Here is a 26,919-nt window from a genome sequence, read left to right as displayed (position 1 = left end):
TTTCTGCGCATAAGTTGTATGTGGCCACAGAATTCACATCCACTGTTGCTGAAAGTGGTCCTCAGTGTACTTAGGGAGCTTGTGTGAAAGCCCAGACACACAAAAATCTATGCTGCACATTAACTGATGTGTGGCAACCGCGTGAACATTTAATGTTGCTCACATATATCCCCAGTGCATTTAGGGAGCTTGTGTGTATGATCATGAAAAGTTGAACTACCATAGATCACAAAATTGCAGTAAACTTATGCAAAAGTAGCAGAATATTCTTGTCAGCAACCGTCACGCGAGCCACTTCACAATAGCTCAGCCTCTCAGCAGGTGCTACTACTGCAAGATTCCTTAATTTCTGTGCCAGTGTTGTGGTTGACGTCACTGCTACGTAAGCAGGTCTTTTGTGTAACTGACCCGGCGCTGTCACGTGACAAGGCATTGATTTCAAGATTCTAAATAGCTCGTTCGCGCTTCGCTGAATTTGATTGGCGAGATGTTGTATTAGTGAGGATGGGCGTTGCTGAATAAAATGATGGCTACCTGACTTAGCTGCTATATGTGTGTGAACGACAACTAGATTTTTTGTTAGGCGTTATGTTGTGTTCCTACGATTTTTGGCAGGCGTAGTAAGATGGCTTCCGACAGGTGATTTTTTATTAGTAGCGTTTGCGCACCTAAATAGGCGTACGTTTTAAATCATGTGTGTTATTTTTACTGTTTAACAACGTAGGCAAAAGCAGTAAAAGATGGTGGGCCATTTTTAACAAACAAACGAATTACGTAGCATAGTGTGCAGATTCTAAACGTCTCGCAACCTAAAACTAATTTAAATATTATAGCAGGATCTTAAAGTATGCTAGCTCGGAAACCCGCTTGAGTTGAGATGAAGACATGTTGAATGTTTTTTGTCGTTTTGCTTGTGTCTGTAAGAAAACGTATTCCCATATATTTTGTGTGGCTCTCCTGTTAGTCGAAAAAGGACAGCAACGGAAAGATATGTCTTGATTGAACGCCATTCATGTGGTGCTTGCGTTTTGTTAGATTGCAGACCTGTAAAATGCCTTTGTTATGCGTATTTTTAGGGTTTTGAGAACCGTGAGTGTTTGTGTGTGTGTGATTTGCACTTCGTGTCATGTTATGCAAAAAAGGTTGAATAACGAACGGATTTTAGCGAATTGGCGAAATATATATTTCTATCATCATAATTAAAAAGACTGGGATTTTGCTGCAATGGTTTTAAAGCGCAAAAGGTTACTACTAACGTGGTGTTTTTTTTTACGGATGTTTTAATGAACCTGTAATGTGTGTAAAACGAAAAAAATATCCATGCAACTTTTGTTAGCAACAGACAAACTACTAGATTTAAGGACTAAGGTAGCGAACTGCAAAGTATAACAAAAAATAAAGGAAGGTTGTAAGACCCACTTTTTATAGGCGTTTCCATTTATAAAAAGGGTGTCGCAATTGATATTCTTCTGTCACAACTGTTAGCGTTTTAAATCAGCAAAAGCGAGTGCCTATCCACTCGTTTTCCTGTAATAAGATCAGATAATTAAATTGTCACTATTGTTTTCACTTTCGCCAACTTTTACATTTCTCGTGATCAATCTTCACACTAGAGCCTCAGATTTGCTCCAAACTACCCCACAATAGTTCCAGCATGAATAGCCTGTTATTTACTCAATTCACAATCGTTTGTCTATTATTCTGAACAGCCAAGAACGGCCAGCAGCTCTTACAGCGCTCAGAACCCGAATTGCTCTCACGAGTGAACCGCTATTTGTTTTGTATGGAAACGTCGGCCATTGTGCTCTTTGTAACCTCTCTCACTCAATTGTGCCAGCATGGAGCAAGGCAGGGCGTTCGGAAATCGCAATACACGTCGATCTGTTCGTTACTGTCGAACTCGTTCAATCGATTTTGTGATTATTGAAACAACTGTGTTCAACTATTGCTGGATAGAAGCGACGAATGCAATTGGTTGAAGTCGGGTAGTTTGTGTAGGCGAGGTCAAATCGGGATGGTTGGATGTAATGTGGTTTATGTTAGACAGAAATGTAACCTACGGCAGTTGTGGTTTTATGTTTTCTCTGTTATGTAGAAATTTCAAGCAATTTGAAAGTGTTTAATTTGCCTTAAAGCTCTTTGAACGCAAGTACAGCTAGGACAGTTGAAAATCAGTGAAAGGTTTGAATTTTAACTTTCCATGAAAACAAAGCATGTAAATACCAACCAACTGATGTTGTAATGTGATTTACCACATTGGATTGTTTTCCAGACAGATGCCAATTTAACACAAAAAGCATATTATGTGCTGATTTAAAACAGGTATTTTTGAATTAGTTGTGCAGACTGGTGCCAACACAAGTGTAGTTTGTGTTTGGAAAATTGGTAAATATCAATGTATGAGTTTCTTTAAACACTATGTTCAAGCCTTTTTGCCCGAAGATTTTTATGCAAGTTCTTGCTAGTATAAGAATAGTAAAGCCAGGGTCTGCATCACAAATCTACCAAAAACTTTCTTAAGTTAATCTTGAAGTTTAATGTTTAAATTGTAACCAAACATGCACATGCTTATGCACCAAATAACTAGTTGTCCCAACAAAAGCCGAAGTTTGCAGCAAGAAAAAAAAACACAGCTATTACTGCGTTCGACAGACCGTCAAACCAAAAGTTGAATCGTAAATCCCATATTACTCCTATTTTTCTCGCAATTTCGTTGGTAACACGAGCACAGGTGTCATATAGCCACTATTTCAGTGCAAATACGCAACCTAACTCACTTTCAAAGGAGGAAAAACTGGTTCTAGAGAGCTAGAGTTGCGCCAATATAGCTAGCTGGCCTTGCACTGCGTGAGAGAAATAGGAGCGTTGTAAGGTAGCGGAAACTGGCAACTGTTAATTGCTTTTCGATGGCCGTGGTTTGCTGAAGCATGTGTACAACTTTATGGTGTGTACGGTCCGCGACTCCATTGATAAGTAGGCTCAGTCCCTGTGATTGCAGAGAACTTATTTAGGCTGCTGATGCTGTTGTGTTGTAGCAGGATTAGTGAGACATGTTATTGATTAATTTTATAGCCGTGGATAGTTGAGGATTAGTAGTAAGATTCATTAAAACCTAGAAAGTCATGTATTTTCGACCTTTTTGTAAACATTATTGGTTGTTGGTTTAAAACATGACTAGCTTGCAATTTGTTTGCCAGTACTTGGGTTGTGGTTAGTACTGTACTGACATGTTTTGGCCAGTTTTTGCAGCTATGATGTGTTAAATGACGATACGTTATGGATGATTTGAGATGGCTTAAGGATTTGTTAAGCTTTCAAAACCCAAATGTTTCTGCCCCTTTTAGATATTTTTGTTGTCAAATGGATAAAAAATGATAAGGTTTAAATTTGCTACTGTAACCTCACCAATACTAAGGTAAAGTTTAGCACCCAGTTTACGTATCAGGACTGCTTTGTTCGTTCGTATAAAACGATGTTTACGTTTAACGATTGATAAACAACCGGATTTGTAAAATGCGCGCGTTCGTGCCAAGGTCATACAGAGGTCGGTGGTTTAATCGATAAAACCTTACTGTGTTAGTGACGCTTTCGTTTCGCTTGTCCTGTGCGGCTGCAAAATAAAAATGTGCAATTGGAAACATCCCAACCAATTGTGTGTTGAAAAAGCAAGCAGTATTTTTGCAATTTTCTTTCGGCATTCTTAAAGTTGAAACTTGTTAACCACCGATTAAGTGCCATTTATCCAAAATTGCTTTTGGCCAGTAAGCAACTTTTCAGGCGCAATATCGTCTAATTAAAATACAGAACAACTAGCAAGCTCGTATCTGCATTCAAAACCGTTCACCAAGGGCACTCGGGATAGCACTTGAGCTCTTGGGCTTAGAGAGAGACCTTTATGTCCATCCTTGTTTCATGCTAGTTTTTGTCCGACAGCAAAATCCCGACTTTCCAAACACCAATTCCATTTCAATCCGAATTGTAAACTTTCGCTATGCGGCCACCTGTCGCTGTGATGACCAGTTTAAACTTCAGCGGACTTTAAGCGGTTTTCTGTGTTGATTAAGGCAGAGTGGTGAGCTTAAATGGGGGCTGTTGTCTTAAGCAAGTGAAAAGCTGTGAGTTGTCGAAATTTTCTTTGAATTAACAACAGCAGTTGTGAGTTGCATAACGTTTTACTGGTTACAGTACCGTACGGTGTTTTATTAAATCAAAACAATCGATTGCTTCTCAACTTTGTTTCGTCACAGATTGGGTTGTGACGTCATAGCGTACTTTGTGTCTTTGTCAAACAGTTAGTTCTTTAAAACTGTGTTTTGGTTCAAACCAGGGCGTTTGTTGGTCACAAGAGCAAATACATCATAACCTGTGTAAATATATGAGCGCCTCTGTGCTGCTTAAAACGTAGGGATTAGTATGCTCATAACATTGGATTAATACCACAAAAATCTGTGCCTACAAAAGTGGATTTACTATCACTATTTCCGGAATTCACGCCCAAACGGCGGAAAGGATTAAACAGAGAGAGTGATTAGCGAAAATGCAAGCAGCTGCAATTTCTCAGCGGAGTTCGAGATCTAGCTCGATTTCGAACGAGGAATCCTTTGATGACCCCGTTTCACCCCGACGACCCGGCGGTCGCTATTCTTCACACAATACCCCGCGCGGCCGCAGTGGTAGCCATGTTTTTGACGACCCAGACTACGGCTTTACAAGTGCCCCTTCAACTGCTGACAGCCGTATTAGGCAACTACAAGGTATTGTAAAGCATTTTTCGCGATTCTCAACCGTTTTCTCCTGCTTTTTCCAGGCTCTGGAGATAAAAATGGCTCCAATTTTTTAACATTATCTTTGCACACTTTTATTTCCGTGCTGACTAATATAAACCATGGGGTCAAAGTAACCCGGTTGAGAACCTCTGGTACACAGAAAATGGGTTGTGGTTCGATTTAGCAAGCTAAAATAATCGATATCAAGGACGGATTGTGACATAATTTTGTGTTAAAATAGATGCACAGTACATTCCCATAGCGAAAAACATAAATATCATTTTGGTTAAATGCCTTTGTCCGCCAAAAATATACATTGCTTGTTGAATGGTCAAAAACAGCACATAACACATTCATTTGGTTCCACCGACTGAACAATGTGGTTGCATTTAATCTAAGGAAAGCTGTTAATTTATTAAGATCACTAAACAAAGTCAACATTCACATTGACCAACTACATTTTGGACAGGCAAAGTCAACTTTCATTTTGTGCCAAAGTTTTTCACTTGTAGATTTGTACACTGTATATTGCAGAACTTGTTCCATAAGGTTCTGTCTGTGAACCACAAAGTTTTGTGACAGTGCCAGGCTTAGCATTGTAGGCGTGTCTACAGTCAATGTGCTGTGATGTTTGCGTCATTGTGCTTGTCGCCACTCCACCACAGCTTCCCTAACCGGAACGAAATCGTTGTAGCGATTACTTCCGATTGCCTAGAAGCGATTCCCAGAAAGATTAGGGGCATAACTGCTCTGAACTATATTGCAATGCTTCGTAACTGTGATTTTTTTTCTTTGAAACAGATACAGAATGCAGTATTGCATAAAGAACCACAACCTGAATGAGTGTTGCATTGTAAGATTGTAATACACAACATTGCTTAAGTTGTTAAAAGTGTTGCCAAAAACATTACTAGTTATTGACTTAATTTCCACACAGTTATTGACAATGCCAAAGCAATACACTGAATTTCGCTCTAATCTAAAACTGGTATAACTTAACCGCCGAAAATCGTTTTAAAGCTTACTTTGTATTAAGTTTGTCAACGTACGTTTAACATTTCCATTACCTCAAGAAATTTGAATAGTTAGTCGATATTTTTCTACAAACTATAAACGTAAGAAAATACACACCTAAACAAATCAACTGTAGGACTCAACGTTAACGTCGTAATTGTAAAATTTACGCCAAAGTTTCAGAAAATTGTGATCAAAAATAGACAATTTTTCATGGTTTTAGAACCCTATTCCTGGCTGAAATCATTATTAGCGGTTCTCAAACTTTATAAGCTTGTCGCACTCGTACATGGTTACACACAACACAAAAAATCGTAAATTTGCGACTTTACAGTAATGGGTGGAGCCATTTTTAGTGACAAATACATTCAAAATAATGTCTTAGCGTTGTCATGTTTTTAAAAATAGGTTTTTAAAAACGAACTTTTGATTTGAGTTCATTTCGCTTGAAGAAAAAAAAAACATAGCGACACAATTGCACATGAACAATCACCAATTTGGAAATATCTGAGCAACGTTAAGACGCTATGAAGAGCAAAACAGTGGAGGGCACAATTGGTGGATCAAGTCAAAACTAGCTGCAGTTACACCGTACTTGAAAGTACAGTTGTAGGCTGACTGGCAGCATTATTAAGGGTTAGTCCTTCCCGGCTCGAGACCGGCAGAGCTAACCAACAAAGTCTGGTTAATATTTGACTTTCTTATCGCCACCGTCGTTTGCGCACGACCGAGCGTAAGAGGTTGCGTCTGTTTGTTCGATCTTTCGCTTCCAGTCGGTTTGACTAGCGCGGATTTTTTCGGCGGGAAACCTTTGTATTGTGACGTGACGTGTAAAGAAATTAGTATGGCTGCTCGGGGCGGACAAGGGCGCTGTTTTCTTTGCGCACCAGTGGACCATATCACGTCCTTCTAGCATTTTTACTCAGTTATTAGGATGTGTGTCCCCATTCACAAAACAATTCAGTCCTGTAACCTCATATTGCTGCCTTGCTAAAATGTTTAGTCCTTGACTTTCTACTAATTTAGGTAAATACCAGTGTTGCAACTGTTTTTAATCAAATATATTTCATCTAAATAATATTCAAAAGTATCCTAAATATCTTATTTAAATTGAGTTTTTGTACAAATTAGAAAAAAACTCTTCGATTTTGCTCTTTATAGACCTTATGCTATTGCTGTCCTACATCATTAAATTATTTCACCGGACATGCACAATGTACAGTTATTCCTACAGAACTTAATTTGCTGGAATCTCTACTTCAAACTTATGTTTGTTGATGTGTTTTCAACATCTCTATATGTAGTGATAAAGGCCCTTACAAAACAGCCAAAACTTTTATATATAAGTTCAAAAACATCTTAAAATTAGTTTAAAGCTTGAAAGAAAGTGATTATGCTGAACAGTATCAGACCCTGCAACAGACAACATGGTCATTGGTGGTCACTGTTTACTAAAGATGTCAGTTAGGCGAAATGTATGTATATTCTATGTATATCCATCGACTGATTTTGATTCTCAAGAACTATTTTCTGTTCTCAGTTATTTAAACCTTTGTATTTAGGCTGAACTATTTTACTTTCAATTTGTAGATGAGCGTGAAGCTGTACAGAAGAAAACTTTCACAAAATGGGTGAATTCACACCTGGTTAGAGTTTCATGTCGCATTCAGGATTTGTACATGGATTTGCGAGATGGGAAAATGCTCATGAAACTGCTTGAAATCTTATCTGGAGAAAGATTGGTGAGTTGGAAGCTTATGCGTTATGTTTCAGCTTTAACTTTGACCTATTGATTGGTACATTTAAATATTAAACATCTTGATACAAAATTACAATTGTGTTTTTTGTGGTATTAATCAGGGAGTCGAACCGGAACTGAACCCGAACCCGCGAACTGGTTTGAGCGGTTAATTTCTTTAAACCCGAACCGAACCCGAACCGCTAATTACGAATTTCTAAAAACCCGAACCGGAGTTGAACCCCATATTTTGTTTGGTGTTGGACCCGAACCGGAACCGAACCATTAAAAAATGCAGTCTGTTTTATACAAAACAGCGCACTGAAGAATACGCGACATAACACTTATAGGGCGTGTCAAAAATAACAGTGCACGGGCAAAAATATTTTGGAGTTTGATAAGGCCAGGTATGTGATGGGTAGAATTAAATTCAAACGAACAAAATTTGAACCGGTTTAAAAACCGCAAACCGGTTCGGACCGGATAATTTGTCCGAACCGGAACAAAACCCGTACCCGAAAATATACATTTTTAAAAACCGGAACCGAACCCGAACCCTTAAAAATAAAACCAAGTGAACCGAACCTGAACCCATATAACAAGCGGTTTGACTCCCTGGTACTAATATTTTTGGGAAAGATGTTTTTTTTTCTCAGTCTTTTTCCCCCTCTTCATCTTAGATTTACTTCAACACATAAATTCGCACACCTGATAAAATTTTGCTAATTTTATTTACCCTCTAAATAAAATGCCTCATTAAATTTTCTTTTAATTTTGGCACAACCCCCAAAAAACTTAAATTCCACTTCATAAACCGAAGACAAACCATCCCAACCATGATTAAACATGGTAGATTAAAATGTTGTGTTAAATTTGAGTGCCTTGTTACATGCAGCCCAAACCGACAAAAGGAAAAATGCGAATTCACTGTCTCGAAAATGTGGCCAAAGCACTTGACTTCCTCAAGAGCAAGAAAGTGCATTTGGAAAACATGGGATCGCACGATATCGTGGACGGCAACCACCGACTTATTCTTGGTCTGATATGGACCATCATTCTTCGATTCCAGGTGCAGTAAAATTATGTTGTACTGACTTTCTTACTTGCTGTAAGTTGTGAGCTATACAACACATCTGTGGTAGCGTCTGTGGTCGACTACTTAGCTTTGACATTTTAAGGATTTATGCGTTTATGTGTAGGTTTAAGAAATAGGTGCAAACTTGAAAAGTAACTGTTTAGGAAAACTTCTGACGAGGTTGTATGTGATGAAAAAGGGTTATTGCAAATATTTTACCAAATGGTATAGTTATTAACAGCACAAAAAACAGCAACTTGTAGAATGCTTGCAACAGAATACATTTGTTATGTGCAAGCTTTGTGACTGTTTTAGTTTTTAATGTGGATCATTAAATTGTCACACATTCACATGGTCATTCACAAATTTGTGGCCCATTTACTTACACAGGCCTAGCTTACTGAACTGACACAGTTTTTTTTTTTTTTTTTTTAAACCCTATAGAATCAAATACCCTGAAATACAAATACCCTGCTTTAAAAACTTAAAGTTCTTGTAAATTGTCTGCACTATTTGTTTTCTTTCCAATGAACACTTTGGACGCCAGCTTAGGGCCACCAGCCTAAAGTAACCCATACAACTATTGGTGTAAATTTTAACTTTGACGGTGTTAACAAGACCGTCTATAGATTTGTGCATCAGAAATACATTTTACTGCAATCATTTCAAACCTTACTTCTTTTAACACGTTCAATACAATCATTTAGATCCAAGACATCAGTGTTGAGACAGAAGACAACCGAGAAACAAGATCTGCCAAGGATGCCCTGCTGCTCTGGTGTCAAATGAAGACTGCCGGATACCCCAACGTAAACGTGCACAACTTCACCACGAGCTGGAGGGACGGACTGGCTTTCAATGCTATTATCCACAAACACAGGTATAAATCAGGGCAGGCGGTTATGCAGAATGGTTTAAGGCATTTTATTTTAAGATAAACTTCTTAAAAAATTAACACAGTTTGTTGGAAGTATAAAACATTTGTTCTGAACCTACAATAAAGAAACATAAAATGACACGAAACTCTTTTTTTCTTTAATACATTTTGACTGATAAGGAAGAAGATTTACAAGCTTGCTATCATTTGTTACAAAAAAATTAATAAAAGCAAAACAGCTTTATGCTATTGGTTTCAGGGTATCATAGAGCTAAATGGGTTTTAGAATTATTCAAACACTTGGACATTCACTTAAGCTTCAAAAGCATACCTGTGCAATGAATACTCAGTGGAACCCAAAATCATTGTGTCTCTCATCTCTCTACTAAATAATTCAAACTGTTCCCTCATGAAAGCTGACGTTATGCATGTTATCATAGAAATGCTGGACAGTTTTAAACTCTAGCAGCAAAAACAAAATACTCTATGGTTGTTAAATTGTCTGTTTTACTCAGTTTTGTCAAGTTCTTATCATTATCTTGATAACCTGCTTTTAATTTTGTTCCTTTAATGCTGGTTTATTTGGTTTTGATCAAGAAAGGTTGTTCAAACTTAATTCAATTTTCACATATTTTGGTTTGGTTGTTGTGCAACCCATTGTTGACCCATGAGATATCTACAAAATTCCTAAACATAAATTTTGCAAGGACTGAAAAAACATTTTTGATTGAAAGCACTTAAATAAAAAAACATTGTCTGCTATAATTGCACTCATAGCAAAACATGTCTATGAATTTTTTTTTAATTTGAATATCTCAAATTGTTTTATATAAAGAACAGACCTTAAAACGGAAAGATTCTTCTGTTGATAAACTAAAGTGACAAACTTTTGTATTTTCAGACCTGACCTCATTGACTACGACTCACTGAAAAAATCCAATGCACTCCACAATCTACAAAATGCTTTCAATGTTGCGGAACAACAATTGGGTTTGGCAAAGTTGCTTGACCCAGAAGGTAATGACTAAGTTTACACATACACAGTAAAAATAATTCCACATTGCTGATCTAAATAGCCTAAAAGACAGTCATGCCTCTGAAAAACCACTGTTTGTATTACATACCACTTTAAAAGGCAAAACAGTTGGTTGAAAAAGTTTTCTATTTATTTTGATGCTGTTTCGTAAAGTATTTGTTGAAACGTTTTGAACTCGAAATTAATATCTATCGTGTTGCATTGTAGACATTGTGGTAGAAAGGCCAGATGAAAAATCCATCATCACATATGTTGTGACATATTACCACTACTTCTCCAAGATGAAGGCTATCGCAGTTGAGGGCAAAAGAATTGGAAAGGTATGTATCTTATTTGATATTTAATTTCCCCATTCCTTAACCAGGGGCCCAAACCTCATTAATTTCATGATAAAAGCTGAAAATGGCTTATACGCAATATAATAAATGCAAACTATTGTGGTAAAGAAATAAAAAAGGCCTAAGTCCCTTCAAACAGGGTGTGGGTCAGGACCCACATTGGGGCCGCAAAATATAATTTTGGGGTTGCAAAACATCATGCATTATGTCATGTCACAATAAATGGTATACATGTGTAAGTTTATTGTTTAAACATTATTCATGTGTATATGCTATACCCATCACAGGGTCACATAGAAATTTCGTTTCTAAAAAAAAACAGAGCAGAAAAGTTTGAGAAGCCCTGTTCTTAAGTGTGCAATACCTAGCAGAAAAAAAACCCTTACACTGCTTTTTGAAAAGTTGCTACGTATTAAGTTTGTGTTACAAAAAATACAAGTAGTTCTGTGTTTTCAACAACTATCGGTGGTTGTTGAGAAACCTTATCCGATCTTGTTGTCAATCAGGTTCTCGACAATGCCCTGGAGAGCAACAAAATGGTTGAGAAGTACGAGACTCTCGCCTCTGACCTGCTTGAGTGGATTGAACAGACCATAGAAATCCTAAACGACCGAACTTTTGCCAACTCGCTAGCAGGTGATTACCTTTTGCCAAGAAACGATTTAGGTGTTACTTAAAACAAAGCGGATTGTTGTAACGTTTGTAAAAACAAATGATAAAAAAAATACTTTTAATGTTCTATTTGGTCGGAGATATTGCTTCAATAAAAGTTTTTTTATGGATCAAGTTGTAAGATTATCACAGCAAAAAAATACATTTTGCCATTGATTGTGCATTTTATAACCCTGCACCTAAAAACTCATAAAATTCACCTAGACTTTTTCCAGACATACCTAACTGGATTGTCACAATCATAGTTTTATACATGCAATTGTCAATGCCACCAAATTCTAACAACCACTTTATCTTCACAGGTGTCAGTGCACAGTTAGCAGCTTTCAACAACTACAGGACTGTAGAGAAACCTGGAAAGTTTGAGGAGAAAGGTAACCTGGAAGTTTTGCTCTTCACGCTGCAAAGTAAGATGAGGGCAAACAACCAGAAGCCTTACACACCCAAGGAGGGAAAACTAGTCTCTGATATCAACAAGGTTTGTCACACACGTTGCTTCACTTAAGCATTTACATACATTGATTGTTGAATTTAAAGTAAAAGCTTAGGATTACATAGCAGCCCATGATTAGTAGCTTGATCAACATTAACTGCTGTTGTTTTTTCTGATTATGAAAACAGAGATTGATCTTCTGCAATACACTATTCATATCTGGTGTTCTTAGGAAAATGAATATTCTTATAGAACTTGACACCTTCTTTCAGTAACAATAATATAAACCTCGATTCAGAATTATACTGAACTAATCTTAATGCTTCTAACAAAAATTAACAGAACACAGTTTCTGCGAAGCAAGTGTACAAACAGCTTTTAAATAGTTAAATCGACAATTTTAGTAATGGATCAAAACCATCAACAGCATGATTATTTCGCAATGGACGATAAATAGTTGGTTGACGCCATTATAAGTTATCCTGTCCAAATCACATCCACAATTTCCTTAGTTATGCTGACAAAGGATGAAAATTTTTATGAAAAAATTTTTTCGGTTTTGTGTAATAATTTTACATTTTCACACGCGCGTGTTTATTGTAGGCGTGGGAAAAACTGGAGAAGGCGGAACATGGAAGAGAACTTGCTCTCCGCAATGAGCTCATCCGACAAGAGCGATTGGATCACCTCGCAAAGAAGTTTGACCAGAAGTCAGCCATGCGCGAAACCTGGCTGGGCGAAAATCTCAAGCTCGTGTCACAGGTTTGACCTTGAACTTTGACCTTTAGTCTTTTACAAGTTTGATGTGAAACTATTCGATATTTGACCTACTTGTAATATCATACAAAGTACTATAAAGCACCCTTGAGGTTTGAAACTTTTAGGTTTCGTCTTCTAAAAATATGTCTTAAAAAGTCTATTGTCCAATTTACCCTAAGATGATATACTTCAAGTAAAAACCCTCTTTTGACATTTTTGTGCATTACTTTGGTGGTTTTACTTAAAATGCTGACAGCAAAATTAAAACTATTCTGAAAAATCCTTTCTATATAGATTACTGTAATCTCATTTTGTTGTGGTTGCTTGGGCCAAATAGCTAGGACATAAAAACCTTCGCGAATGCCTTTAATTCTCTTCTCATGCTTGGCTTAAATTTCTCCCAAACCTTGTACTGAGGTTACAAACGCTTGTGTCCACTTCTTGTTCAATTCATAGACATTTATTGCTATAGAGCAACCAAATATCACGCCCGGTTTTGATGCCTCTAATTCTTGCAGGACAATTTTGGAGCCGATCTTCCAGCCGTGGAAGCAGCGGTAAAACGTCACGAAGGAGTTGAAACTGACGTAAAAGCTTGTGAGGAGAGAGTCCAGGCTGTCGTGTCTGTGGCCAATGAACTGCAGAAAGAAAACTACCACGACATCAAGCGGATAAATGACAGGTTAGTGAGCTTGATCAACTTGTTGCTTAACGGAGATCTTACATTTTTGGTGTTGTTATACGTAAATGTAAACTTTTCCCCTAGTTGGTAGAGCGTGACCCCTTTTGTTCAAACCCCTTTTGTCATGGGTTTGAATCCCACCGCAGACTGATTTTCTAGCATGTACCTTAGTACATGAAAATAAAGGCCTGAAAGACTGCCATGTTTTGTCGTCTTGGTTTAGTTATGGGTGCCCTTCTATGAAGACTTCTGCTTGCAGATAAAAAATTTGTTGCTAACGTACCAGAAAACTTCCCCACTGAATATAGGCAAGAAATATGTAACATCCTATATAACAATAAAAAAAGGCAAGGGGTCGGAAAAATTGCCCCTGGCATGAAGTTTAAAATATGAAAGTAGCCGTCAAAAACACACAAACTAAGGCAGTGTTTCTTAACCTTTTTAGCGCTCGTACCCTTTGAGCTTTCATAAAATTTTCTAGTACCCCCTGTTTAAATGGCCGACGGAAGTAAATAAAATTGTAATAATAGGAATTAAACTCAGTGTATTTATAACTTGCATGTTGAATGCATGCATTAAAACAGTATGCAAGTAGTACAAAATTAGCCGTTCTAGATATATAACAAAGTAACTTGGTGCGCATTATTGACAAATATGCCTAAATAGCGGATAATTTCACACTGCATGCCGTACCCCCTGCTTTGGTGCTTTGTACCCCCAAGGGGTACACGTACCCCTGGTTAAGAACCCCTGAACTAAGGGATTGTGGGCTGTAGCCACTGGAAAGTAGTGACAGTTTGTTAAAAAGGATGTAACATGTATTTCAATCGACAGAAGATGGAAAAAAATACCAAACTACCTTTCCATTTTCAACCGACTTTTGATATTACAGGAAAGACAACGTGCTCCAACTGTGGGAATATTTACTTGAGCTGCTGAAGAAACGTCGAAGCAGACTGGAATTAAACCATCGCTTGCAACTCATGTTTCAGGAGATGATTTCTCTCATTGATTGGAAGGACGAAGTTCAGGTATACCCTAAAAACCTATTAAATCTGGCTAACCGTTCACCTACAGACTGGTACAACACGCTAAGGCTTTTATGAGGTATTTTGCCTAAAATTTGGCCGGATTCGAATGCGAATAGAATCAATTCACAAAGTAGTGTCAGTTTTTGGTAAAATTTGTACCGTAAAACTAAAGTATAGCCTAGTCTGTTTTTGATTGAATCGGGATGATAGATTAGCACTATAGTCGAATCCTGATAGTAGAATACAAACGAATCCGATCCGGGTGGTTAAAGAGGCATGATTACCATTTCCAATCCTAGTGGGAGAATCGGATGTATCCGGATCGTATAGTAACCCCGATATCCGTTCGAAACAGGATGATGGATTCGGGTTCTATTGTAATGGTATAGAAGCTCAGATCACCACATTTCCTAAAAGTAGAATCGAATCCAGTCTGAATAGTTAACATATTCGATAACCGCCCTACGTTTATTATTATCACGGTTATAGTTGGGGTTTTGTGACATCAAAATACATTGCTTATGACATTTCTAGGACCAACTGCTGAAGGAAGAAGTTGGCCAACATCTCATGGGTGTCGAAGACATGTTGCAGAAGCATTCACTAATTGAACAAGATATTTCTGTGCATGCTGATCGCGTCAAATCTATTGAAAGTCAAAGCAAGGAATTCATGCAGCCCATTGAAGACGGTAAGAAAATTATTGTTGAAAAAAAAATCAGGTTTTTCTGTTTTGGGATATGGCTGTTCGATCAGTTTTGTTCAGCCGTTTTGGGGTTAAATTAACCAATATACCCTTATTTCGTAAGGAACCACAAACACAAGTCATTTATTAAATTTAAACTCGTGTTTGTTTACAACCTATTAAAAAAGGGTAGGAAAATTATTGAAAAATTAGAAAAAAGAAACTTATCTGTGGATGATTTCCATCACAATTTAATAAGACCCCAAAAGATCCTTAAGCATAGATTTGTGAATCTGTGATGGAATGTACAACGCTACTTAGCTGTATCTAGGCGACACGAACAGAGCAACACAATTTCTTCACTTGCGGTTTTACAAAACTTACCCCAGTGTTAAACAGGACTTAGCCCTAACACGTTAAATTTCGCAGACCGCTATCTCTGGCCTATGCTGCTAAGCACACTGTGAGCAAATATTGGCTAACTCGCCTTAATAGCTTCGTCACTTCAGCTACATTCGACCACATCATGTCTGCCTTATGTTTGCTCACATACGTTCGTCCCCTGTTGTAAATTTCTGTCCACTGACATTATTTTTTATACAAGCGTTTGATCCTCATTGATAATAAAGGCATAATTCAATTGTTGGTTTGGAATTTTGCCTGTTAAATGATTTTTGATGTAAGAAATACAAATAATAGGTTTGTTCCATTAAATGCTATGAACCCGGTTTAAAATCCCAGCAGGTACTGTTGTTAAAAGTTTTACGACAATTGTAGTTTGCTTTTTGGGAACTAGCATTTTTAATGAACTGGAAAATGTAAGATTTCCATATATTGCAAAGCGGAAAATCGACATAACATTGACATGGCTTCTTAGGTTAAATGTTGTTTTAAACATGGTATTGCATTTTAAAGGCATATTTGAGGTAGTTTTGAAAACATCGGGCATTTAAATCTCAAACAAGGTCAAACCATTTACGTCCCTGTATAGTCATGCTATCCATCAAACATATATTTAAAACCGTTCTTAAGGACATTCAATATACATTTTGGAACATGCATAAAAGTCATTGACATTGGTTTTGAACACCTTTTCAACATCTTTAAACCATTCTTCAGATTACATCGCCTGCGATCCACCTATAGTTCAAGATCGAGTCGACCGGGTGAGGAACGCTTACGACAGTTTGTGTCGAATGGCTGCAGAACGACGCGCCAAGCTCGACGAATCACGTCGCATGCATTTGTTCTTCGCATCAATGGCTGAAGAACTCGCCTGGGTTAAAGAAAAGGAACAACTTATGACCAGTGACGATTACGGACGCGATTTGACGAGTGTTCATTCCCTACTGACTAAACAAAAGGTAAGACTTCGAATCTTAGGTTGGATTCAAACCCATGACTGTAGGATTAGAACTCGACGGCTGATAAAGATGGTTAAGATAAAAAAATCAGTGCATTCAAATTGAAACGAACTCCTAACCGGGTCGTAAAGTAGCTAATATGGTTGAATCGAATCCAAGTCTTAACTAGAATCGATTCGATTTCAACTCGAATCGTTTATTAGCGCAAATACCATTGGAATCATGACAGTAAATCGAATCCGATTCGGATCACAAACGAATCCTACCAGAAACAAATGAGGCAAGCAGCGGTGCATGTGATTCGACTTTCGGCGGGTTCACCACTAAGACTGTGTAACTCTAGTATAGCGCGTGCCTCGAAAAGCCCTTTGTCGTGGGTTCGAATCCCACCAATGAGTAAAAAGTCAATCAAGTTGTCACGTGTACAAAGTTAGACAATCAACCAAGCGTTTAAATCAATCATGCCCCCAAAAAACATAAAATTGAAATGAGAAATGCATTGCTATCACAACCCACTCCATTGACTCTCAATCTACTCTCACAGGCTTTGGAAGACGAGATGAACGGTCGTAAGACGATGTTGACAAACACGGTTGCTGTCGGTGAGCAGTTGATTGAGCAGAAACATTTTGCATCAGACGATATCAGCTCTCGTATCAGTGAGACTCATGAGGAATGGAACAACCTTGAGAAGCTGACGGCCGATCGTCGTGGCAGACTTCAAGATGCAAAAGATCTTTACCAAGTATGTCTGTTCAACTTTACCTTCAGGGATCGCTAACATTAGGATATGTACACTGGTTCGCCCCTAAACAATACAAGAAATTCCGCATTAACTTGTAAATAATTTTCGTACTGTTATGTCTAATATGTGTATTGAATGTAACAGCGACACAACAAGCCCACAGCTACAAGACACTTCGAATGACCGTAAAGGTGAAACTCACGCTTTTATATGGGCATGCGGCAAGGTCGTCACAAGGCGGGGCAATATACTTAATGCGTCACAAGGTGGCGCAATATACATTACAATATGCAGCAGATTTTTTGTTGATATGTTTATGAGACAATTTTCGGCATGACTTTACTTCATGCCTCAGTAAACAATTGACTCCTCTGTAACTTTAAAGGTTAAAACTCCTGAACTATACCTTATGTTTTACCACAAATATTATAATTGCAGCTAAGACAAAAGTCGATTTACTCTTTGTTTTTAATTCTGTATCTTGTGTACGGGGAAAAGAGAAGTTGCAATGTCATTTTGGCATTTATAAACAATTTGCAACGAATTTGCAAGCAATTTGGTTGTAAGATAAGTTCACACAAGAATATTTAATCATCAGAATTGCTACAATGGCTACTAAACTGGCCATTGTGCACTTGTAGATATAAAATAGCATACAAATTGTTTATGTTGAATGGTCTTATGATTTAGTTAAAAAGATTTTAATTCAGTTAATCTATTTCTTTTCGCCCTGAAATTTGTTTATGTGATGTTCAATATGTTTCAGTTTTTCGCTGATGCTGACGACGTGGACACTTGGCTGGTTGATATGTTTCGTATCGTCTCTAACGAAGATTACGGAAGAGACGAACCGTCAGTTCAGTCACTACTGAAAAAACACATGCAGGTATAACCAGCTTACTGAAGTCAAAGCTAAAATAAAAATGGTCATACTTGATATGAGTTTTTTGACATTAGAAACATTCTGACATGAGAAATCATTGCGATTAACTGCAGTCGCGGATCTGACAAAATACATCAATTTAACTTCCGGCCACTTTTCAACTTTTTGCATGTTTTTCGAAAAAAACTTAGTCAAGCACTCAAATTTATCTCTGGACTCAGTTGCAGAGAGTCTCAGGGTCGAACACTTGTAACTTGCGTGTTGAACATCATTTACTTACACTGCTTTGCTGTAAAACGGTGGATTTACTTACATTGTCACTACAGGTCCAGGAAGAACTGAAGGAATACGAATCCAATATCAGCGCTTTACAAGAACAGGTGAATTTGTTAATCGACATTTTTTTATTTCATTTGGTTTGAAAATACACACGCCACATTAAACTACGGTTTTTACGGTCCCATACAAATACCTACTGATAACAGGGTGACTTGAAATATTTAGGGGGGTAATTGCATTGTCTTTTTTCAATTTTGTAACGTCATCCATCAGTGACGTCATAGTTGGTTATTTTGCTTTTTCAAAAAGAGGTGTAAATAAAATTCATCTGCGTGTTTTTTGGCGGTAAAAAGAACAAAAAGGGATACACGGTTAAGAACCACACGATATAGAACATCCGATTAACCGGATTCGTGCGTGCCAATTTGCTTTCCCAAACTTCAGTGTGTAACGCACATAAAGTAACGGATAGAAACATTTTCAACCAGGCCGAAGCGTTGCCGGAGAGAGACCGCGAATCGGTTGAAGTTCAAGAAAGACTGAGAAGCATCAACAGCAGATACAAGGAACTGTTGGAATTTGCCAGACAACGTAAAGAAAAACTGATTGATGCCAGGTAAACTCTATCCATCATAGTGTGTTTTATATAATTACAATACCATACAAAGATCATTTATGATTTATGAAGTCTTTTATCTACTTCACTGCTTATATTCTTAGGGCTTTAATGTATTTTTACAGACCACATGTACGAATTATTTCCCTCTCCAAGTTTTAAAATTCCTCCCTGGTTGGGAACCACTACTATAGTAAATTCTGCTATGCGCTGGTTAAACCCTTTAATGTTGTGATAATTACAACAAATAATATCCTTTATTTAATTAAACCCAACGACGTAACCCTTTTTCAGATCCCTGTATAAGTTTTACAGCGAGGCAGACTCAGTACATGCTTGGATTGATGAGAAGGAGCAGGTTCTCACCACTCTTACCATACCCGATAATATTGAGGATATGGAACTCGTTCATCACAGATTCGAAGGTAGAAACGAGCGACTCACTGTTATTACCTTGCAGATTTTTTTCATTGCAAAATTCGAAATTTATTATCCCAGATACTATTGTGCGCCAGTTTGCATTTCTTCTAAACGTAATATTTACGTTAAACCTAGAACTGCTATTTTGACAAATGCATTTCTGCATACCAATGTGTCGAATTTGTATTCAATACTTTACACAAGTCATCCGACCTGTCGATGCCCTATACTGGCCAAATATATATTTGCCATGTGAACAAGACAAGTCTATAAAGTATACGTGCTATTCAAGACGCCTTGATTAAACATCCTTGGCTCATCAACATATTTTTTCATCGAATGTTTTGCGTGGAAGCCGTTTGTATTGCTTGATAACTTAGATATGTTTAATATCGGTAGCAATATCGGTACTTTATTTTAACCTCACCATCATTTTATTATTGTACACTGTCGATAAAGCGGCCTGATTTTTTCTCTTTCTGTTGCCTAGGTTACGAGAAGGAAATCAACAAACATGCGCCTCAAGTGGCGGTCGTCAACCAGCTGGCTCGCCAACTCGTTCATGCGGAACACCCAAACAGCGATGACGTCACTAGCAAGCAAAATCACCTCAACCAGAGGTCAGTGACGTAACTGTCATGTGAATTTCTTCTATGTTTTTAATTGAGATAATACGAAATCGTACTTTTAACATCAGCACAACCCCATTGTACAGGATATAAATGTTTTTTTTGTGCTTGTTTGTTACGTCACAGTTGGCTTGCATGCAAAACTCTGAGAAACTTCAAAATGCATAATATCATAGACTTGATTGCACCATTTAGAATTTGAATAGGAATAATTAATCAATAAACAAAGACACTTAGGCAAAAAGTATTGGTCAATAATTCTTTTGTTACCTAAAAAAGACCCTATGTAACCAACGAACTGAAATTCCGGTAGTTAAAAAAGGTTCTTTATAAAGTTAAAAATCATTTTTTTCTAGAATTAAAGTTCTTGACTATTTCTTAACCGTTTGACCGGGCAATTCTAAAATAAGACTTTATCGACCGCAGATGGAACGCTCTTCGTGCATTGTTGGACGAACGTCGAGATGTTCTGTCATCCGCCAAAGGTTTGCAGGGATTCAAACTGGAGTGTGACGAAACAGAAGGTTGGATAAAGGAAAAAGCGAGAGTGTTAGCGGGCGCTGGTGGTACGGATGAACCGATGAGTGACCGGGATCTTGCTGGGGTTGTCGCTCTGCAAAGGAAACTCTCCAGTATGGAGCGGGACCTCGCTGCCATCCAGGTTAGTTTAGGTTACAAGGTATTGTTGTAAACGGTCCTGAAATGTGGGCCTAAACCCGAATGAAAAACAAAAACAAATTAAACCTGAAAGTTGGTGAAACAACGGCAAACAGCCTGAGTGTGAAGTCAGGCCCGAATCAAACACGTTTCATGAAACTTACCCCCGAACCAGACCCGAAAAGCCGAGCACGACTTACCACTTTGCTATAACGTTGTTCACATTTACCAGAAACCAACATTTTCTTCCCAGATTCAAATTGAACTGAATTAAACGGTTGTAAAACTCCGATGTTTTCGTAGTCATTGGTCAGAATTGTAAGTCGGGCTGGACTATTCGAGTCGGCTGCGGTTTCGGGACTAAGTTTCAATAAAATGGGCTTGACACGGGCTTGATTTTACAGTCGCCCCAAATTTTTGTCGTAATTTCACAAAGATCAAAGTAACTTTTGGTCACCAACCGACAATTTTAGTAATGAATCAAAACCATCAACAGCATGACTTAAACTGACGATCACTGTTTGCCCTTTTTCAGTATATTTACTGTTTTATAACTTTTTGTCCCAATACTGGATTTGTTTTAGATTAATAAATTGGGTTCAGGCTCGTACATTAAGTTTCGGTCACGCTTAATACTAGGATTTTTTTTGTTCTTGTAAATTTTTGTAACTTACTTATTAACTCTTTTGTGTGTGATTTTAAAGTTGTTTTGATTTAACAAAGGCCAAGTTGGACGATTTGCGCGATGAAGCGGAACGTTTGTCCCATGAGCATCCGGATGAAGCGGATGAGATCAAGGGAAAATTCGAGCAGATGGAAAAAGTTTGGAAGGAATTACGAGATATGCTGAAACAGAGAGAAGACTCGCTCGGAGAAGCCGGAAACCTGCAGAAGTTTCTACGCGACTTGGATCGTTTTCAGGTAAAAGAAAAAAACTATTGTGTTAAACGCAGTGTTTCTTAAATTTTTTTCTGTACACCGTTTCTCAAAAATCTTGGTGTACAGTGTTTCTTAAAATTTTTCTGTACTGTCCTCTTATCAGCTCTTTGATTTAAAACCCTTTCCTTAAGTATGTCTAAGTGGTCAAATTTTTTCTTCCAAATTTGCTTCTTTTTGCCAATTAAAGTTTATGGTTCCCAAGTCGTTTTTCATAATAATAATACAATAAATTTATATAATTCGCCAGAAAATACGACATAAATATTCTAATTATGTGCAAATTTAATCTCTAACCAAAAAGCAACAAAGTCTTGAATTCATCTACTTCCATCCTATAACATTATCACGGCTAACTTCAGTATTACTTTTTCTACTTAGGCTTGGCTTTCGACCACACAAACAACCATAGCGTCAGAAGATATGCCTCAGTCACTACCTGAAGCTGAGAAACTGCTTCAACAACATCAGGCTATTAAACTGGAGATTGACAATTACGAGGTAAACAATTAGTGTGTTGAGTTTCTACCAGTAAGTAACTCTGTCTGCTGGGTTTTGTTTTCTGGTGAATTACGGTTTGACTGCGAGTCTATTTGAATGAGTAAAGTATATAAATTATTTGTTGTTTTTTAAATGAGTGTGTGTGTCATGCGTTGGTTGCTTAAATGTTTTATTAACGAGATTTTTTAAACAAGTGATAAGTATTAATTAACATGGGAAATATATATATAAAAGGTTGCCATGGAAACACAATAAAAGTAATTTATAAAACTGAACAACTTTGTGAAAATTAAAAGGGACAAAAACATCAAAAATTATTTGAAAATAAAACAATATTAACGACACGTATTCAAAAAACAAACAAAAAACCTTTGAATTCTCAAATATCTATAGGACGACTATGAGCGCATCAAGGAGACAGGAGCACAAGTTACATCAGGCAGAGAGGACGACTCCCAATACATGTTCCTCGGTCAACGTCTGCAAGCTCTCGAACAGGGCTGGGACGAACTGCAGAAAATGTGGGAAAACCGAAACCGATTCCTCAAGGAGGCGCTAGAGCACCAGAACTTCATCCGCGATTGCAAGCAGGTTGGTGGCCGAACGGTCTGGCGCGCTTGGGTTTATATGGGCAAGATTTTAACCTGTGGGTTCAAATCCCACGACTTGAGCGTTGTGTGATCTTTTTGCTGCGTATTTATTGGGAAGTCTTGCTAGGCAAATGTTAACATGATTGTACAGAGGACAAGTATGAACGCCAAAACTATTCTCGTGTCACAATGGATTTATTGTTTATGTTTGTGACGCAAGAAGTGTACAAAGGTTAACGTTTGAGGTCAAACGTCGTGTTTTACGTTTAATATTTACCATATCACCTTGCGTTTTTAACTTTATAAAAAACGTAATAAATCAGTTTTGTAATGTCTTATGACAAAAAAACAAACAAAGAATCGTTGTCCTACTTTTTAGGCCGAGCAGTTGCTTAGCAATCAGGAATACGCATTGGAAGGATCACGAAGAGCTGCATCCGCTTCCACATCACCTGACACAGCAGAGGATGTTCTCAAGAAACACGAGGCTTTCGTGGCTACGATGGCTGGAGCAGATGAACGGGTCGAAGCTGTGCTTAAGGTGAGATCAAAGTCACATTATTTGTGTGAAAAAAACTGTAATGTGCTTTTTGTGTTTTTGTGGTAGTACTTGTGTAATTTAATTTTGTAGGTGAGAGAAAAGTAAAAAAAATGGTTTCTGCCACAAACGTGGTACTGGTTTCTAAGTTGATTTTTCGCGTGCCTATATACCTGTGTACAATCGGATTAGGTAAAGCAGATTTATTTAGAAAAATATAAAGTTTGACTTTTCTAGAAGTTTTGACTTTAAAAAACGTTGCATTTCATAATTTGTAACTTCTTATCTGTTTTCTTCTTCTTAAGGATGCGGAACAGTTGTGCAATCCTGAATTGGGTCATCACGCTGCTGAGAAGATTAGGGATCGAGCTGATAAAGTGGCTGAAAGAAGGGGAGTCAATAAAGAGGAGGCTCAAGAAGTATCTGCTCTGCTTAGGGTGAGTATAAGGAAAATATTGTTGTATGTTGCGCAACTCCGGTTAATTGCATACCGGTCGATCGCATACTACATTTAATTGCATACAAATTGTACTGTAACTCCGAAACGACGTTTATGTGATTCTGGATAATGGCATAATCAGGTGGAATGCATACCAGGCTTGACTAGCCGGGAATTGCGATTATCAAACATAGTCTTGTACTAAAGGTTTTCCGCACTTAGGCTAAAAGCACAAAAACATTGTTAAAATTATTTTCCACTTTAATGTGGTTCTGAGACTGCTTTTGTGTAAAATTTGAAACCTATATGGGGTCTTATCGTTGAGTATACACAACAAAATCTCATTATCAGGCCTTCAAACATGTATAAAACCGTAGATTCTACGGCTACTTTGGAATGTAACATGACACACCAGTAAAAAAAACATTCGTTTAAAACCTTTTTTGTGCTCTCGTAGGAAAACTTGGCCATGCAGCGTTTCGTCGCCGATTGCGAGGAACTGAAGGATTGGGTAAATGAGAAAATGCTGACAGCAAAAGATGCGACGTATGATGACGCGAGGAACTTACACTCCAAGTGGCAGAAACATCAAGTAAGCAACACGTCTTCTTATCAGGAACATTTTTACTAGCCGAGTCGTCAGTAACTTTTGAGCAGTTCTGATGCTTACAAAAGTATCAATTTGGTAAAGTTTAAAGTGACAAAATACTTTACCACTCGTTCCAGCTGAATCGGCGTTTATGGATGTTGTTAGTTGTGATGCAAATACCACTGTCATGCATGATGTACAAAAGTTCAAAGCGCTTGTTCAAAAAATAGTACAATATCTTGTTCTAACGCTGTCATTCACACTTAATTCTGTCACAAGACTCTTAAACATGAAATAATTGTTGTATTTATAAACACTTTTTGCGGTAAAGTTTGAAATCTCTTATACCTCAAGGAAACGTAGTGAATCTTTTCTTATTAATGAAATCTTCTTTCAAGTAAAGCAACTGCGACGATTCAGGGTGATTGAAATCAGATAAAGAAAATTCAGCGTAAAAACCACTAAATCTGTCGCTGTGTTTTATTTGTATGCATTTCGCTTTTTTAAGCATCATCAGTGTCTGAAAACAATATAAAAAGCAAAAAATACATAGAAATATATATATTTAAACATCAATGACCTCTTATATATGTTAAATTCTCATGTACGTTCCGTGCTGTAAATAACGATAGCAATGTAACTATTTGTGCGTGTTCATCTTCTTCACAGGCCTTCTCTGCTGAACTTGCCGCCAACAAGGACCGTCTGGAGCGACTTGAGGAAGAGGGAAGCGCACTGGCACAAGCCAAACCCGAACGAACTGAGGAAATCGAAAGCAGACTCGACGAACTGCGCAAATACTGGGAGGAGCTAGAGAGCTGTACTCAGCAGAAGGAGAAGACCTTGTTTGAAGCGCACAAAGCTGAATTGTTCGCACAGGTGAGCTGTTCATGTCAACTGTTGGTTTTCAAAAAATCTCTGTACAGTTTTGCAAAAAATCAAAGCTTTCAGATTCAGGAATTGTAAGTTATAATTGTCAACTCGAATCAATGGTTTCTTTTGAAATGCACAAAACTAGATGTTACTTTACTTACTGCCACATAATGTTTATGTGCATACGTTAAAAATAGATCAGAATTTATGGAAGAAATGATGGCGTTCATATTCGTACTGTTTGATTAAGTAAATTTCAAATCGAGTTTTATAGCATACATAATTTTTTAAATTCACATTACCATTTATATTTACAGTGTGCATTGAAAGTAAAATTTTGATTCACCGAAATCTTATTTTTGCTGCTTTTGATTTAGACTTGCGAGGAGCTTGAAAAGTTCGCCGACCAAATGGAACAACAACTTGAATCTGACGACGTTGGAAAAGATTTAGCGAGCGTCAATGTTTTGCTGAAGAACCAGGCCGACTGTAAAGATGAGATTGAGATCCGGAAGCAAGAGGTGGATGAACTTGGAAGCCAAGGTAACAGTTCAACAAAATATTGGTTTCGGAGAGTGTCGTCTTTTCTGCCTTTTTACCTCTCCTTGCTGTTGCTTGGAAACTTTTTTATATTTCAGCTTTTGTGCTTTCAGTGGATGTTCTCCAATCAGAAGGTGATGGCGACTTTGATGAGATGGACGGAACTCGCAACTCGATTAAGGATAAGATCGACAATCTGGATGTTCTTCTCCAGAAGAGAGAGGCAGATCTCGATGCAAGCAAGCGTCTTCATCAGTTCTTCAGGTAATGACAAATTCTAATTTTTGTTTGAAAAAATCCGTGAAAATTATTTTTTATTAATTTACAGCTTTATACTTATATCAGGTCTTTATTATAGGGGACCCTCATACTTAGATTAACTTCTTTAAATTTGATGGCCAGGATCAGGCAACCTGTACCTTCTAATGTAAAATAACATGATAAATTTTTAAACTTATTTCAAAATAAGTCCAAAAACACTTAGTATTTTGGTGAAAAACAACCTTTTTTTATAGCTTCTATTACGTTTTAGAGCAGTTTTTCTGTTCATAGACATCTACAAACATAATTTTATTGTTGTGTTCTGTACGTATTTTATCTACAAGCAGAATATTACTTTGTGTATGGATACGCAATTTAGAAACAAATGTTACTTATAAAACCCAAAGCATCTAGTCGTTCTGAACAAATACTACAATCCTAATTTCACCTTCCTTATATGTATTTTTGCAGAGATGTTGAAGACGAGAAACTATGGATCGACGAAAAAATGCCACAAGCTACATCACCAGAACATGGTAACAGCTTGCAAGGTGTACAGGCTCTTCAGAAACAACATGAGGTAAAGGAAAATTATGCAGTCATATTTACTTGCATAAAAGAGCCCTGTCTGAGATGTAGCGCTTTGTTCTGTCAAAGTAGTGAATAATGGAAGTATGTACAGCATCCACACTCGCACGACACTATGCGGTCTCGGATCGGTCGCGGGTTCAAATCCCACCGCAGGTTAATTTCCCTAATCCAATCCAGGTTAAAGAGTCTAATTTTTTTAAGTTTATGCGTTATTGCGAGCAAGAGATTGATTGCACTGCTTGAAAGGCGAGTTTCGTCTATCGCGAGTTTATAAGACAAATGTATTAGGGAAAACGTGATTTAAATTTGCACACACGACAGAAGTTGGCCAGGTTAATCAATCGGTCAAATCACAACCCCAC

At 37.6% G+C, this 26,919-nt stretch overlaps 1 protein-coding gene across 6 annotated transcripts in view; it reads left to right on the top strand.

Annotated features, from left to right (window-relative positions):
- The window catches only part of LOC145234003 (spectrin beta chain, non-erythrocytic 1-like), a 52,162-nt gene that overhangs the window by 11,723 nt on the left and 13,520 nt on the right, over window positions 1-26,919 (top strand). For 5 of the 6 annotated variants that reach the window (XM_080098795.1, XM_080098781.1, XM_080098790.1 and 2 more), the window contains 29 exons: window positions 7,371-7,522; window positions 8,414-8,587; window positions 9,301-9,473; window positions 10,372-10,487; window positions 10,714-10,826; window positions 11,351-11,480; window positions 11,819-11,994; window positions 12,553-12,711; window positions 13,227-13,390; window positions 14,283-14,421; window positions 14,956-15,112; window positions 16,226-16,470; window positions 17,015-17,215; window positions 17,982-18,101; window positions 18,425-18,478; window positions 18,866-18,993; window positions 19,288-19,418; window positions 19,904-20,033; window positions 20,469-20,703; window positions 21,423-21,620; window positions 22,017-22,136; window positions 22,530-22,727; window positions 23,106-23,267; window positions 23,570-23,701; window positions 24,161-24,295; window positions 24,962-25,171; window positions 25,543-25,708; window positions 25,819-25,969; window positions 26,438-26,546. In XM_080098795.1, coding sequence (XP_079954921.1) covers window positions 7,371-7,522; window positions 8,414-8,587; window positions 9,301-9,473; window positions 10,372-10,487; window positions 10,714-10,826; window positions 11,351-11,480; window positions 11,819-11,994; window positions 12,553-12,711; window positions 13,227-13,390; window positions 14,283-14,421; window positions 14,956-15,112; window positions 16,226-16,470; window positions 17,015-17,215; window positions 17,982-18,101; window positions 18,425-18,478; window positions 18,866-18,993; window positions 19,288-19,418; window positions 19,904-20,033; window positions 20,469-20,703; window positions 21,423-21,620; window positions 22,017-22,136; window positions 22,530-22,727; window positions 23,106-23,267; window positions 23,570-23,701; window positions 24,161-24,295; window positions 24,962-25,171; window positions 25,543-25,708; window positions 25,819-25,969; window positions 26,438-26,546 — 4,478 coding nt within the window. Of the gene's footprint in view, window positions 1-4,342; window positions 4,755-7,370; window positions 7,523-8,413; window positions 8,588-9,300; window positions 9,474-10,371; window positions 10,488-10,713; window positions 10,827-11,350; window positions 11,481-11,818; window positions 11,995-12,552; window positions 12,712-13,226; window positions 13,391-14,282; window positions 14,422-14,955; window positions 15,113-16,225; window positions 16,471-17,014; window positions 17,216-17,981; window positions 18,102-18,424; window positions 18,479-18,865; window positions 18,994-19,287; window positions 19,419-19,903; window positions 20,034-20,468; window positions 20,704-21,422; window positions 21,621-22,016; window positions 22,137-22,529; window positions 22,728-23,105; window positions 23,268-23,569; window positions 23,702-24,160; window positions 24,296-24,961; window positions 25,172-25,542; window positions 25,709-25,818; window positions 25,970-26,437; window positions 26,547-26,919 lie in introns of those variants that run through there. The other variant, XM_080098804.1, reaches the window with a different exon arrangement.

Source organism: Phallusia mammillata, chromosome 1 (genome assembly GCF_965637545.1).
Source record: "Phallusia mammillata chromosome 1, kaPhaMamm4.hap1.1, whole genome shotgun sequence".
NCBI lineage: Eukaryota > Metazoa > Chordata > Ascidiacea > Phlebobranchia > Ascidiidae > Phallusia > Phallusia mammillata.
The sequence above is the reverse complement of the archived record's forward strand: the minus strand, read 5'-3'. Positions and strand labels throughout refer to the sequence as shown.